At 49.1% G+C, this 12,044-nt stretch overlaps 1 protein-coding gene across 3 annotated transcripts in view; it reads left to right on the top strand.

Annotated features, from left to right (window-relative positions):
- Window positions 1-12,044, top strand: part of HECW2 (HECT, C2 and WW domain containing E3 ubiquitin protein ligase 2) — a 202,864-nt gene that overhangs the window by 117,050 nt on the left and 73,770 nt on the right. For all 3 annotated transcript variants that reach the window (XM_038749729.1, XM_038749728.1, XM_038749730.1), the window contains exons 15-17: window positions 1,810-1,944; window positions 3,149-3,251; window positions 9,599-9,695. In XM_038749729.1, the coding sequence (XP_038605657.1) occupies window positions 1,810-1,944; window positions 3,149-3,251; window positions 9,599-9,695 (335 nt within the window). The remainder of the gene's footprint in view (window positions 1-1,809; window positions 1,945-3,148; window positions 3,252-9,598; window positions 9,696-12,044) is intronic.

Genomic DNA, 12,044 nt, shown 5'->3' with positions numbered 1-12,044 from the left:
ATTGGGGATGAAGATTGTGAGCCCCCCCTGGGACAACCTGATCACCTTGTATCCCCCCAGTACTTAGAACAGTGCTTGGCACATAGTAAGCGCTTAACAAATACCATTATTGTTATTATTGGGGATGAAGACTGTGAGCCCCCCGTGGGACAACCTGATCACCTTGTATCCCCCCAGCGCTTAGAACAGTGCCTCGCACATAGTAAGCGCTTAACCAATACCATTATTATCCTTATTATTATTGGGGATGAAGACTGTGAGCCCCCCGTGGGACAACCTGATCACCTTGTAACCTCCCCAGTGCTTAGGACAGTGCCTTGCACATAGTAAGCGCTTAACAAATACCATTATTATCATTATTGGGGATGAAGACTGTGAGCCCCCCGTGGGACAACCTGATCACCTTGTATCCCCCCAGCGCTTAGAACAGTGCCTCGCACACAGTAAGTGCTTAATAAATACCATTATTATTATTATTGGGGATGAAGACTGTAGGCCCCCGTGGGACAACCTGATCACCTTGTAACCTCCCCAGCGCTTAGAATACATATATACATATATGCACTTCACTTCTCTGGGCCTCAGTGACCTCATCTGTAAAATGGGGACTAAGACTGTGAGCCCCCCGTGGGACAACCTGATCACCTTGTAAGCTCCCCAGTGCTTAGAATACATATATACATATATACACTTCACTTCTCTGGGCCTCAGTGACCTTATCGGTAAAATGGGGACTGACTGTGATCCCCTCCGTGGGACAACCTGATCACCTTGTAACCTCCCCAGTGCTTAGAATACATATATATATATATATATACACTTCACTTCTCTGGGCCTCAGTGACCTCATCTGGAAAATGGGGACTAAGACTGTGAGCCCCCCGTGGGACAACCTAATCACCTTGTAACCTCCCCAGCACTTAGAATACATATATACATTTCACTTCTCTGGGCCTCAGTTCCCTCATCTGTAAAATGGGAACTAAGACTGTGAGCCCCAGGTGGGACAACCTGCTCACCTTGTAACCTCCCCAGCGCTTAGAATACATATATACATATATACACTTCACTTCTCTGGGCCTCAGTGACCTCATCTGGAAAATGGGGACTAAGACTGTGAGCCCCCCATGGGACAATCTCATCACCTTGTAACCTCCCCAGCGCTTAGAATACATATATACATATACTGAGAGCTCAAGGCCCTACTGAGAGCTCACCTCCTCCAGGAGGCCTTCCCAGACTGAGCCCCTTCCTTCCTCTCCCCCTCGACCCCCTCTCCATCCCCCCATCTTACCTCCTTCCCTTCCCCACAGCACCTGTATATATGGATAGATGTTTGTACGTATTTATTACTCTATTTATTTATTTCACTTGTACATATCTATTCTATTTATTTTATTTTGTTAGTATGTTTGGTTTTGTTCTCTGTCTCCCCCTTTTAGACTGTGAGCCCACTGTTGGGTAGGGACCGCCTCTCGATGTGGCCAACTTGGACTTCCCAAGCGCTTAGTCCAGTGCTCTGCACACAGTAAGCGCTCAATAAATACGATTGATGATGACGATATATACACTTCACTTCTCTGGGCCTCAGTGACCTCACCTGGAAAACGGGGACTAAGACTGTGAGCCCCAGGTGGGACAACCTGATCGCCTTGTAACCTCCCCAGCGCTTAGTGCTTTGCACGTAGTAAGCGCTTAATAAATGCCGTTAAAAAAAAACAAAAAAACCAAATGCCATTATTATTATTATTATTATGAGGTGAGTGAGGCGGCCCCGCTTTGTGTGTCTTTGTGTCCCCCCGTGAGCCAGGCCTTCTTCGTGGACCACAACTCCCGGACGACGACCTTCATCGACCCACGGTTGCCCCTCCAGAGCCACCGGCCGGCCAGCGCCCTCGTCCACCGGCAACACCTTGCAAGGCAGCGGAGTCACAGCGCCGGAGAGGTCAGGGGGTCAGGGGCGCTCAGCACAGAGCCCGTCCATCCCCTCTGCCCGCCGGGGATGGGGAGGACCACTCCGTGTGAGACACCCAAGCAGGCGGGGAAGGGGGTCTATGATCGCCCGTGGGCACTGACCACCATCCTTAGTTGCCCGGCAGCGTGGCTCAGTGGAAAGAGCCCGGCCTTTGGAGTCCGAGGTCACGGGTTCAAGTCCTGGCCCCGCCACTTGGCAGCGGGGTGACCTTGAGCAAGTCACTTCACTTCTCTGGGCCTCAGTTCCCTCATCTGTCAAATGGGGATTAAGACTTGGGGCCTCCCGTGGGACATTTCTATTCTATTTCTATTTCTATTCTATTCTATTCTATTAACTTTATTTTGTTAATTTGTTTGGTTTTGTTCTCTGTCTCCCCCTTTGAGACTGTGAGCCCACTGTTGGGTAGGGACCATCTCTATACGTTGACAACTTGTACTTCCCAAGCGCTTAGTACAGTGCTCTGCACACAGTAAGCGCTCAATAAATACAATTGATTGATTGACCGATTGACAACCTGGTCACCTTGTAACCTCCCCAGCGCTTAGAACAGTGCTTGGCACATAGGAAGCGCTTAACAAATGCCATTATTATTATTCTCTGGTCCTCAGTTCCCTCATCTGTCATCTGATCTCCTTGTAACCTCCCCAGCGCTTAGAACAGTGCTTGGCACATAGGAAGCGCTTAACAAATGCCATTATTATTATTCTCTGGCCCTCAGTTCCCTCATCTGTCAAATGGGGATGAAGACCGGGAGCCCCCTTATGGGACAATCTGATCCCCTTGTAACCTCCCCAGTGCTTAGAACAGTGCTTGGCACATAGTAAGCGCTTAACAAATGCCATTATTATTATTCTCTGGCCCTCAGTTCCCTCATCTGTCAAATGGGGATGAAGACTGTGAGCCCCCCGTGGGACAACCTGATCACCTTGTAACCTCCCCAGCGCTTAGAACAGTGCTTGGCACATAGTAAGCGCTTAACAAATGCCATTATTATTATTCTCTGGTCCTCAGTTCCCTCATCTGTCAAATGGGGATGAAGACCGGGAGCCCCCCTATGGGACAACCTGATCACCTTGTAACCTCCCCAGCGCTTAGAACAGTGCTTGGCACATAGTAAGCGCTTAATAAAAGCTATTATTATTATTATTATTATTATTATTATCATTATTAACAGGTGGGCGAAGAGGCCCGGCACCCGGCTCCACCCGTGCTCCCTCGCCCGTCTGGCACCTTCAATGCCGTTGGCAGGGCGCCATGCCAGGACACCGTCCCCGTAGGTATGGATTCATTCATTCCATCGTATTTATTGAGCGCTTACTGGGTGCAGAGCACTGGACTGAGCGCTTGGGAAGTACAGTCGCGTGGCTCGGTGGAAATCAATCAGTCAATCAATCAATCGTATTTATTGAGCGCTTACTGTGTGCAGACCACTGGACAGCTTGGGAAGTCCAAGTTGGCAACATATAGAGACGGTCCCTACCCAACAGTGGGCTCACAGTCTAGAAGAACCCGAGCTTTAGAGTCAGGGGTCATGGGTTCAAATGCCGACTCTGCCAATTGTCAGCTGTGTGACTTTGGGCAAGTCACTTCACTTCTCTGGGCCTCAGTTCCCTCATCTGGAAAATGGGGATGAAGATGGTGAGCCCTCCCATGGGACAACCTGATCTCCTTATAACCTCCCCAGCGCTTAGAACAGTGCATGGCGCATAGTAAGCGCTTAATAAATGCCATCTGCCAATTGTCAGCTGGGTGACTTTGGGCAAGCCACTTCACTTCTGTGGGCCTCAGTTCCCTCATCTGGAAAATGGGGATGAAGACGGTGAGCCCCTCTATGGGACAACCTGATCTCCTTATAACCTCCCCAGCGCTTAGAACAGTGCTTTGCACATAGTAAGCGCTTAATAAATGCCAAATCCCGACTGAGCCCACTGTTGGGTAGGGACCATCTCTATATGCTGCCAGCTTGTACTTCCCAAGCGCTTAGTCCAGTGCTCTGCACACAGTAAGCGCTCAGTAAATACGATTGAATGAATTGTCAGCTGGGAGACTTTGGGCAAGTCACTTCACTTCTCTGGGCATCAGTTCCCTCATCTGTAAAATGGGGATGAAGACTGTGAGCCCCCCGTGGGACAACCTGATCACCTTGTAACCTCCCCAGCGCTTAGAACAGTGCTTGGCACATAGTAAGCACTTAATAAATGCCATCTGCCAATTGTCAGCTGGGTGACTTTGGGCAAGTCACTTCACTTCTCTGGGCCTCAGTTCCCTCATCTGGAAAATGGGGATGAAGACGGTGAGCCCCCCCATGGGACAACTTGATCTCCTTATAACCTCCCCAGTGCTTAGAACAGTGTTTTGCACACAGTAAGCGCTTAATAAATGCCAAATCCCAACTGAGCCCACTGTTGGGTAGGGACCGTCTCTATATGCTGCCAGCTTGTACTTCCCAAGCGCTTAGTCCAGTGCTCTGCACACAGTAAGCGTTCAGTAAATACAATTGAATGAATTGTCAGCTGGGAGACTTTGGGCAAGTCACTTCACTTCTCTGGGCATCAGTTCCCTCATCTGGAAAATGGGGATGAAGAGTGTGAGCCTCCCCATGGGACAACCTGATCACCTTGTAACCTCCCCAGCACTTAGAACAGTGCTTGGCACATAGTAAGCGCTTAATAAATGTCATCTGCCAATTGGCAGCTGGATGACTTTGGGCAAGTCACTTCACTTCTCTGGGCCTCAGTTCCCTCATCTGTCAAATGGGGATGAAGACTGTGAGCCCCCCTATGGGACAGCCTGATCTCCTTATAACCTCCCCAGCGCTTAGAACAGTGCTTGGCACATAGTAAGCGCTTAATAAATGCCATTATTATTATTATTATTAGGCAATAGAGACAATCCCTACCCAACGAGGGGTTCCCAGTCTAGAGATCAGTGAGAGAGGCGAAGCTCTCCGCAGCCCTGTGCCTTGTCTGCGAGGGGCATCCTTATCATTCCTTCACTCAGTCGTATTTATTGAGCGCTTCCTGTGTGCAGAGCACTGTACTAAGCGCTTGGGAAGTCCAAGTTGGCAACATCTAGAGACGGTCCCTACCCAACAGCGGGCTCGTGATCCGAGGCCTTCGCTCGGCGCTGACTCTGTACCAAACCGTGGGGTAGAGCCGGGACGATCAGGTCGGACGCGGTCCTAAGTGGGAAGGAGGAGGGTACCCATTGCAGGGATGAGGAAACTGAGGCCCGGAGAAGCGGCCCGTGGGCCCGGAGGGGGCCCCATCTCTGCGCTCCTGGCGTCCAAGCCACAGGCGGGGCGGGGGAGATCGGGGCGGTTGCCTGTGGTACATATTTATTCTATTTATTTTATTTTGTTAATCAATCAATCGTATTTATTGAGTGCTTACTGTGCGCAGAGCACTGTACTAAGCGCTTGGGAAGGACAAGTTGGCAACATCTAGAGACGGTCCCGACCCGACAGTGGGCTCACAGTCTAAAAGGGGGAGACAGAGAACAAAACCAAACATACTAACAAAATAAAATAAATAGAATAGCTATGCACAAGTCTTTTAGACTGTGAGCCCACTGTTGGGTAGGGACTGCCTCTATATGTTGCCAATTTGTACTTCCCAAGAGCTTAGTACAGTGCTCTGCACATAGTAAGCGCTCAATAAATACGATTGATGATGAAGTAAAATAAATAAATAAATAAATAGAGTAATAAATACGTACAAACATATATACATATATAAATATATATACATAATATAGACTGTGAGCCCACTGTTGGGTAGGGACCATCTCTATATGTTGCCAACTTGGACTTCCCAAGCGCTTAGTACAGTGCACTGCACACAGTAAGCGCTCAATAAATATGATTGATTGATTTTGTTCCCTGTCTCCCCCTTCTAGACTGTGAGCCCGCTGTCGGGTAGGGACCGTCTCTAGATGTTGCCAACTTGGACTTCCCAAGCGCTCAGTCCAGTGCTCTGCACACAGTAAGCGCTCAATAAATACGATTGAATGAATGAATGAATGAATGAATGAATGAATGAAAGTCTCCCCTGAGAACCAACTTAATAATAATCATAATGAGATGATAATGGTATTTGTTAAGCGCTACTATGTGTGAAGCACTGTTCTAAGCGCGGGGGGAGGGAGATACAAGATCAGCGTGGCTCAGTGGAAAGAGCCTGGGCTTTGGAGTCAGAGGTCATGGGTTCGAATCCCGGCTCCACCACATGTCTGCTGTGTGACCTTGGGCAAGTCACTTCACTTCTCTGAGCCTCAGTTCCCTCATCTGTAAAATGGGGGTGAAGACTGTGAGCGCCCCGTGGGACAACCTGATCACCTTGTATCCCCCCCAGCGATTAGAACAGTGCTTTGCACATAGTAAGCGCTTAACAAATGCCATTATCATCAGGTTGTCCCCATATAATAATAATAATGATGATGCTGGTATTTGTTAAGCGCTTACTATGTGCCGAGCACTGTTCTAGGTGCTGGAGGAGATGCAAGGTGAAGTGACTTTTTTAAAAATGACATTTATTATTGCACATAGTAAGCGCTTAATAAATGCCATTATTATTGTTATTATTATTATTATTATTATTATTATTAAGCATTTACTATATGCCAAGCATTGTTCTAAGCATGAGGGGGGTACAAGGTGATCAGGTTGTCCCATGGCGGGGTGGAGGGGGGGGGCTCACAGTCTTAATCCCCATTTGACAGATGAGGGAACTGAGGCCCAGAGAAGTGAAGTGACTTGCCCAATGTCACACAGCTGACAATTTGTGGAGTGGGATTCGAACCCACGACCTCTGACTCCAAAGCCCGGGCTCTTTCCACTGAGCCACGCTGCTTGTATTTGTTATGCGCTTACTATGTGCGAAGCACTGGTCTAAGCGCTGGGGGGGATACAAGATGATCAGATTATCCCCATATCATAATAATGATAATAATAATAATGATGCTGGTATTTGTTAAGCGCTTACTATGTGCCAAGCACTGCTCTAGGTGCTGGAGGAGATACAAGGTGATCAGATTGTCCCCCATGGGGGGCTCCCAGTCATCATCCCCATTTTCCAGATGAGGGAACTGAGTCCCAGAGAAGGGAAGTGACTTGCCCAAAGTCACCCAGCTGATGAGTGGCGGAGCTGGGATTAGAACCCACGACCTCTGAGTCCCGAGCCCGCCTCTTTGATAATAATAATTTTGCTATTAAGCGCTTACTATGTGCCAAGCACTGTTCTACGGTCGTGGGTTCTAATCCCAGCTCCGCCGCTTGTCAGCTGGGTGACTTTGGGCAAGTCACTTCACTTCTCTGGGCCTCAGTTCCCTCATCTGGAAAATGGGGATGAAGATTGGGAGCCCCCCGGGGGACAACCTGATCATCTTGTGACCTCCCCAGCGCTTAAAACAGTGCTTGGCACATAGGAAGTGCTTACTAAATGCCATCATCCTTATTATCATTATTCTCTGGGCCTCAGTGACCTCATCTGTCAAATGGGGATGAAGACTGTGAGCCCCCCGTGGGACAACCTGATCACCTTGTAACCTCCCCAGCGCTTAGAACGCTGCTTAGCACATAGTAAGCGCTTACTAAATGCCATCATTATTATTATTATGGGTTCAAATCCCGGCTCCGCCACTTGTCAGCTGTGTGACTTTGGGCAAGTCACTTCACTTTTCTGGGCCTCAGTGACCTCATCTGTAAAATGGGGATGAAGACTGGGAGCCCCATGTGGGACAACCTCATCACCTTGTGACCTCCCCAGCGCTTAGAACGCTGCTTAGCACATAGTAAGCGCTTAATAAATGCCATCACTATTATTATTATGGGCTCAAATCCCGGCTCTGCCACTTTTCATTCATTCATTCAATCATATGTATTGAGCCCCTACTGTGTGCAGAGCACTGTACTAAGCGCTTGGGAAGTACACTTGTCAGCTGTGTGACTTTGGGCAAGTCACTTCACTTTTCTGGGCCTCAGTGACCTCATCTGTAAAATGGGGATGAAGACTGGGAGCCCCATGTGGGACAACCTCATCACCTTGTGACCTCCCCAGCGCTTAGAACGCTGCTTAGCACATAGTAAGCGCTTAATAAATGCCATCACTATTATTATTATGGGCTCAAATCCCGGCTCTGCCACTTTTCATTCATTCATTCAATCATATGTATTGAGCCCCTACTGTGTGCAGAGCACTGTACTAAGCGCTTGGGAAGTACACTTGTCAGCTGTGTGACTTTGGGCAAGTCACTTCACTTCTCTGGGCTTCAGTGACCTCATCTGTAAAATGGGGATGAAGACTGGGAGCCCCATGTGGGACAACCTCATCACCTTGTGACCTCCCCAGCGCTTAGAGCGGTGCTTGGCACATAGTAAGCGCTTAATAAATGCCATCATTATTATTATTATGGGCTCAAATCCCGGCTCTGCCACTTTTCATTCATTCATTCAATCGTATGTATTGAGCCCCTACTGTGTGCAGAGCACTGTACTAAGCGCTTGGGAAGTACACTTGTCAGCTGTGTGACTTTGGGCAAGTCATTTCGCTTCTCTGGGCCTCAGTGATCTCATCTGTCAAATGGGGATGAAGACTGGGAGCCCCACAGGGGACAATCTGATCACCTTGTGACGTCCCCAGCGCTTAGAGCGGGGCTTGGCACATAGTAAGCGCTTAATAAATGCCGTCATTATTATTATTATGGGTTCAAATCCCGGCTCTGCCACTCATCAGCTGGGTGACTTTGGGCAAGTCACTTCTCTGGGCCTCAGTTCCCTCATCTGTCAAATGGGGATGAAGACTGGGAGCCCCACAGGGGACAACCTGATCACCTTGTAACCTCCCCAGTGCTTAGAGCGGGGCTTGGCACATAGTAAGCGCTTAATAAATGCCGTCATTATTATTATTATTGGTTTAAATCCCGGCTCCACCACCTGTCAGCTGGGTGACTTTGGGCAAGTCACTTCTCTGGGCCTCAGTTCCCTCATCTGTCAAATGGGGATGAAGACTGGGAGCCCCACGGGGGACAACCTCATCACCTTGTGACGTCCCCAGCGCTTAGAGCGGTGCTTGGCACATAGTAAGCGCTTAATAAATGCCGTCATTATTATTATTATGGGTTCAAATCCCGGCTCCGCCACTCGTCAGCTGGGTGACTTTGGGCAAGTCACTTCTCTGGGCCTCAGTTCCCTCATCTGTCAAATGGGGATGCAGACTGGGAGCCCCCCGTGGGACAACGTGATCACCTTGTATCTCCCCCAGTGCTTAGAACAGTGCTCGGCACATAGTAAGCGCTTAACAAATACCATCATTATTGTTGCGATTATTCTCTGGGCCTCAGCGACCTCATCTGTAAAATGGGGATGAAGACTGGGAGCCCCCCGTGGGGCAACCTGATCACCTTGTGACCTCCCCAGCGCTTAGAGCGGTGCTTGGCACATAGTAAGCGCTTACTAAATGCCATCTTTTTATTATTCTGTTGAATCCCCCCCAGTTATCAGTGACATTTTGACAGCCCGGGCCTGCGTCAGCCGGTGCCCCGATCCCCGCCGGGATCCGGGGAGGCCAATCGGTGGGGGGCAGGTTCTGGGTGCGAATGATCCCCTGAGTCTCCCACCTCCCCGTAGCGTACAACGACAAGATTGTGGCGTTTCTGCGGCAGCCCAACATCTTGGAGATCCTGCAGGAGCGGCAGCCGGGCCTGCCTCGCCATCACTCACTCAGGTACCAACTGAGCGCCGGGCACAGACACTTGGGGGGCGAGGGGGCGACCCCCGCCCATTCATTCATTCATTCATTCATTCATTCAATCGTATTTATTGAGCGCTTACTGTGTGCAGAGCACTGTACTAAACGCTTGGGAAGTCCAAGTTGGCCACATCTAGAGCCGGTCCCTACCCACCAGCGGGCTCACAGTCTAGAAGGGGGAGACAGACAACAAAACAAAACAGATTAACCAAATAAAATAAATAAATACATAAATAGATAAGCCCTCCAGCCCCGGGCGAGCATCCGGCGGCCGGTGGGTCACGTTCCGCGCCCGGGGAGTCCAAAGTCTTGGGTTCAAATCCCGCTTCCGCCGCTCACCGGACCAGGGGCGAGTCGCTTCACTCCTCTGGGCCGCAGAGAAGCAGCGTGGCTCGGCGGAAAGAAGCCGGGCTTTGGAGTCAGGGGTCGTGGGTTCGAATCCCGCCGCCGCCACCTGCCTGCTGGGTGACCTTGACTTCTCTGGGCCTCGGTTCCCTCATCTGGAAAATGGGGATGAAGACTGGGAGCCCCAGAATAGTGCTTTGCACATAGTAGGCGCTTAACAAATGCCATCATTATTTTGGGGGGATCATTCAATTAATCAGTTGTATTTATTGAGCGCTTACTGTGTGCAGAGCACTGTACTAAGCGCTTGGGAAGTACAAGCTGGCAACATCTAGAGACGGTCGCTACCCAACGGTGGGCTCACGGTCTAGAAGGGAGATGAAGACTGGGAGCCCCCTGTGGGATAACCTGATCACCTTGTAACCTCCCCAGCGCTTAGAACAGTGCCTTGCACATAGTAAGCGCTTAACAAATGCCATCATCATCATCATCATTATTATTATTATTGGGGATGAAGACTGTGAGCCCCCCGGGGGACAACCTGATCACCTTATATCCCCCCCAGTGCTTAGAACAATGCTTGGCACATAGAGAAGCAGCGTGGCTCAGTGGAAAGAGCCCGGGCTTTGGAGTCAGAGGTCATGGGTTCAAATCCCGGCTCCGCCAAAAGTCAGCTGTGTGACTTTGGGCAAGTCACTTCACTTCTCTGGGCCTCAGTTATCTCATCTGGAAAATGGGAATTAAGACTGTTTGCCCTTCGTGGGACAACCTGTTCACCTTGTAACCTCCCCAGCGCTTAGAACAGTGCTTGGCACATAGTAAGCGGTTAATAAATGCCATCGTTATTATTATTATAGTAAGCGCTTAACAAATGCCATCATTATTTTGGGGGATGAAGACTGGGAGCCCCACATGGGACAACCTGATCACCTTGTATCCCCCCAGCGCTTAGAACAGTGCTTGGCACATAGTAAGCGCTTAACAAATGCCATCATTATTTTGGGGGATGAAGACTGGGAGCCCCACATGGGACAACCTGATCACCTTGTATCCCCCCAGCGCTTAGAACAGTGCTTGGCACATAGTAAGTGCTTAACAAATGCCATCACTATTTTTGGGGATGAAGACTGGGAGCCCCCCGGGGGACAGCTGGATCACCTTGTATTCCCCCCAGTGCTTAGAACAGTGCTTGGTACATAGTAAGCGCTTAAAACAAATTCTATTATTATTATTATTATTATTATTATTAACAACAAATACCATCATTATTTTTCAACTTATTTTTACTGGATGCCTTTCGTCACTGCTCTGTTCATTCATTCATTCGTTCCATCGTATTTATTGAGCGCTTACCGTGTGCAGAGCACTGGACTAAGTGATTGGGAAGTACAAGTCGATTCTGTTCATTCAGTGGTATTTATTGAGCGCTTACCGTGTGCAGAGCACTGGACTAAGTGATTGGGAAGTACAAGTCGATTCTGTTTGTTCAGTGGTATTTATTGAGTGCTTCCTGTGGGCAGAGCACTGTTCTGAGCGCTTCATTCATTCATTCAGTCGTATTTATTGAGCGCTTCATTCATTCATTCAATCGTATTTATTGAGCGCTTACTTTGCGCTGGGAAGTACAAGTCGATTCTGTTCATTCTGTGGTATTTATTGAGCGCTTCCTGTGTGCAGAGCACTGTTCTGAGCGTTTGGGAAGGACAAAAGTCGATTCTGTTCATTCAATGGTATTTACTGAGCGCTTCCTGTGTGCAGATCACCAGACTGAGCGCTTGGGTAGTACAAAAGTCGATTCTGGTCATTCAGTGGTATTTATTGAGCGCTTTCTGTGTGCAGAGCACTGGACTGAGCACTTGGGAAGTACAAAAGTCGATTCTGTTCATTCAGTGGTATTTATTGAGCGCTTTCTGTGTGCAGAGCACTGGACTGAGTGCTTGGGAAGTATGAAAGTCGATTCTGTTCATTCAGTGGTATTTA

The sequence above is a fragment of the Tachyglossus aculeatus genome, chromosome 7 (genome assembly GCF_015852505.1).
Source record: "Tachyglossus aculeatus isolate mTacAcu1 chromosome 7, mTacAcu1.pri, whole genome shotgun sequence".
Lineage (NCBI taxonomy): Eukaryota > Metazoa > Chordata > Mammalia > Monotremata > Tachyglossidae > Tachyglossus > Tachyglossus aculeatus.
This window is presented reverse-complemented; position numbering and strand designations above follow the sequence as displayed.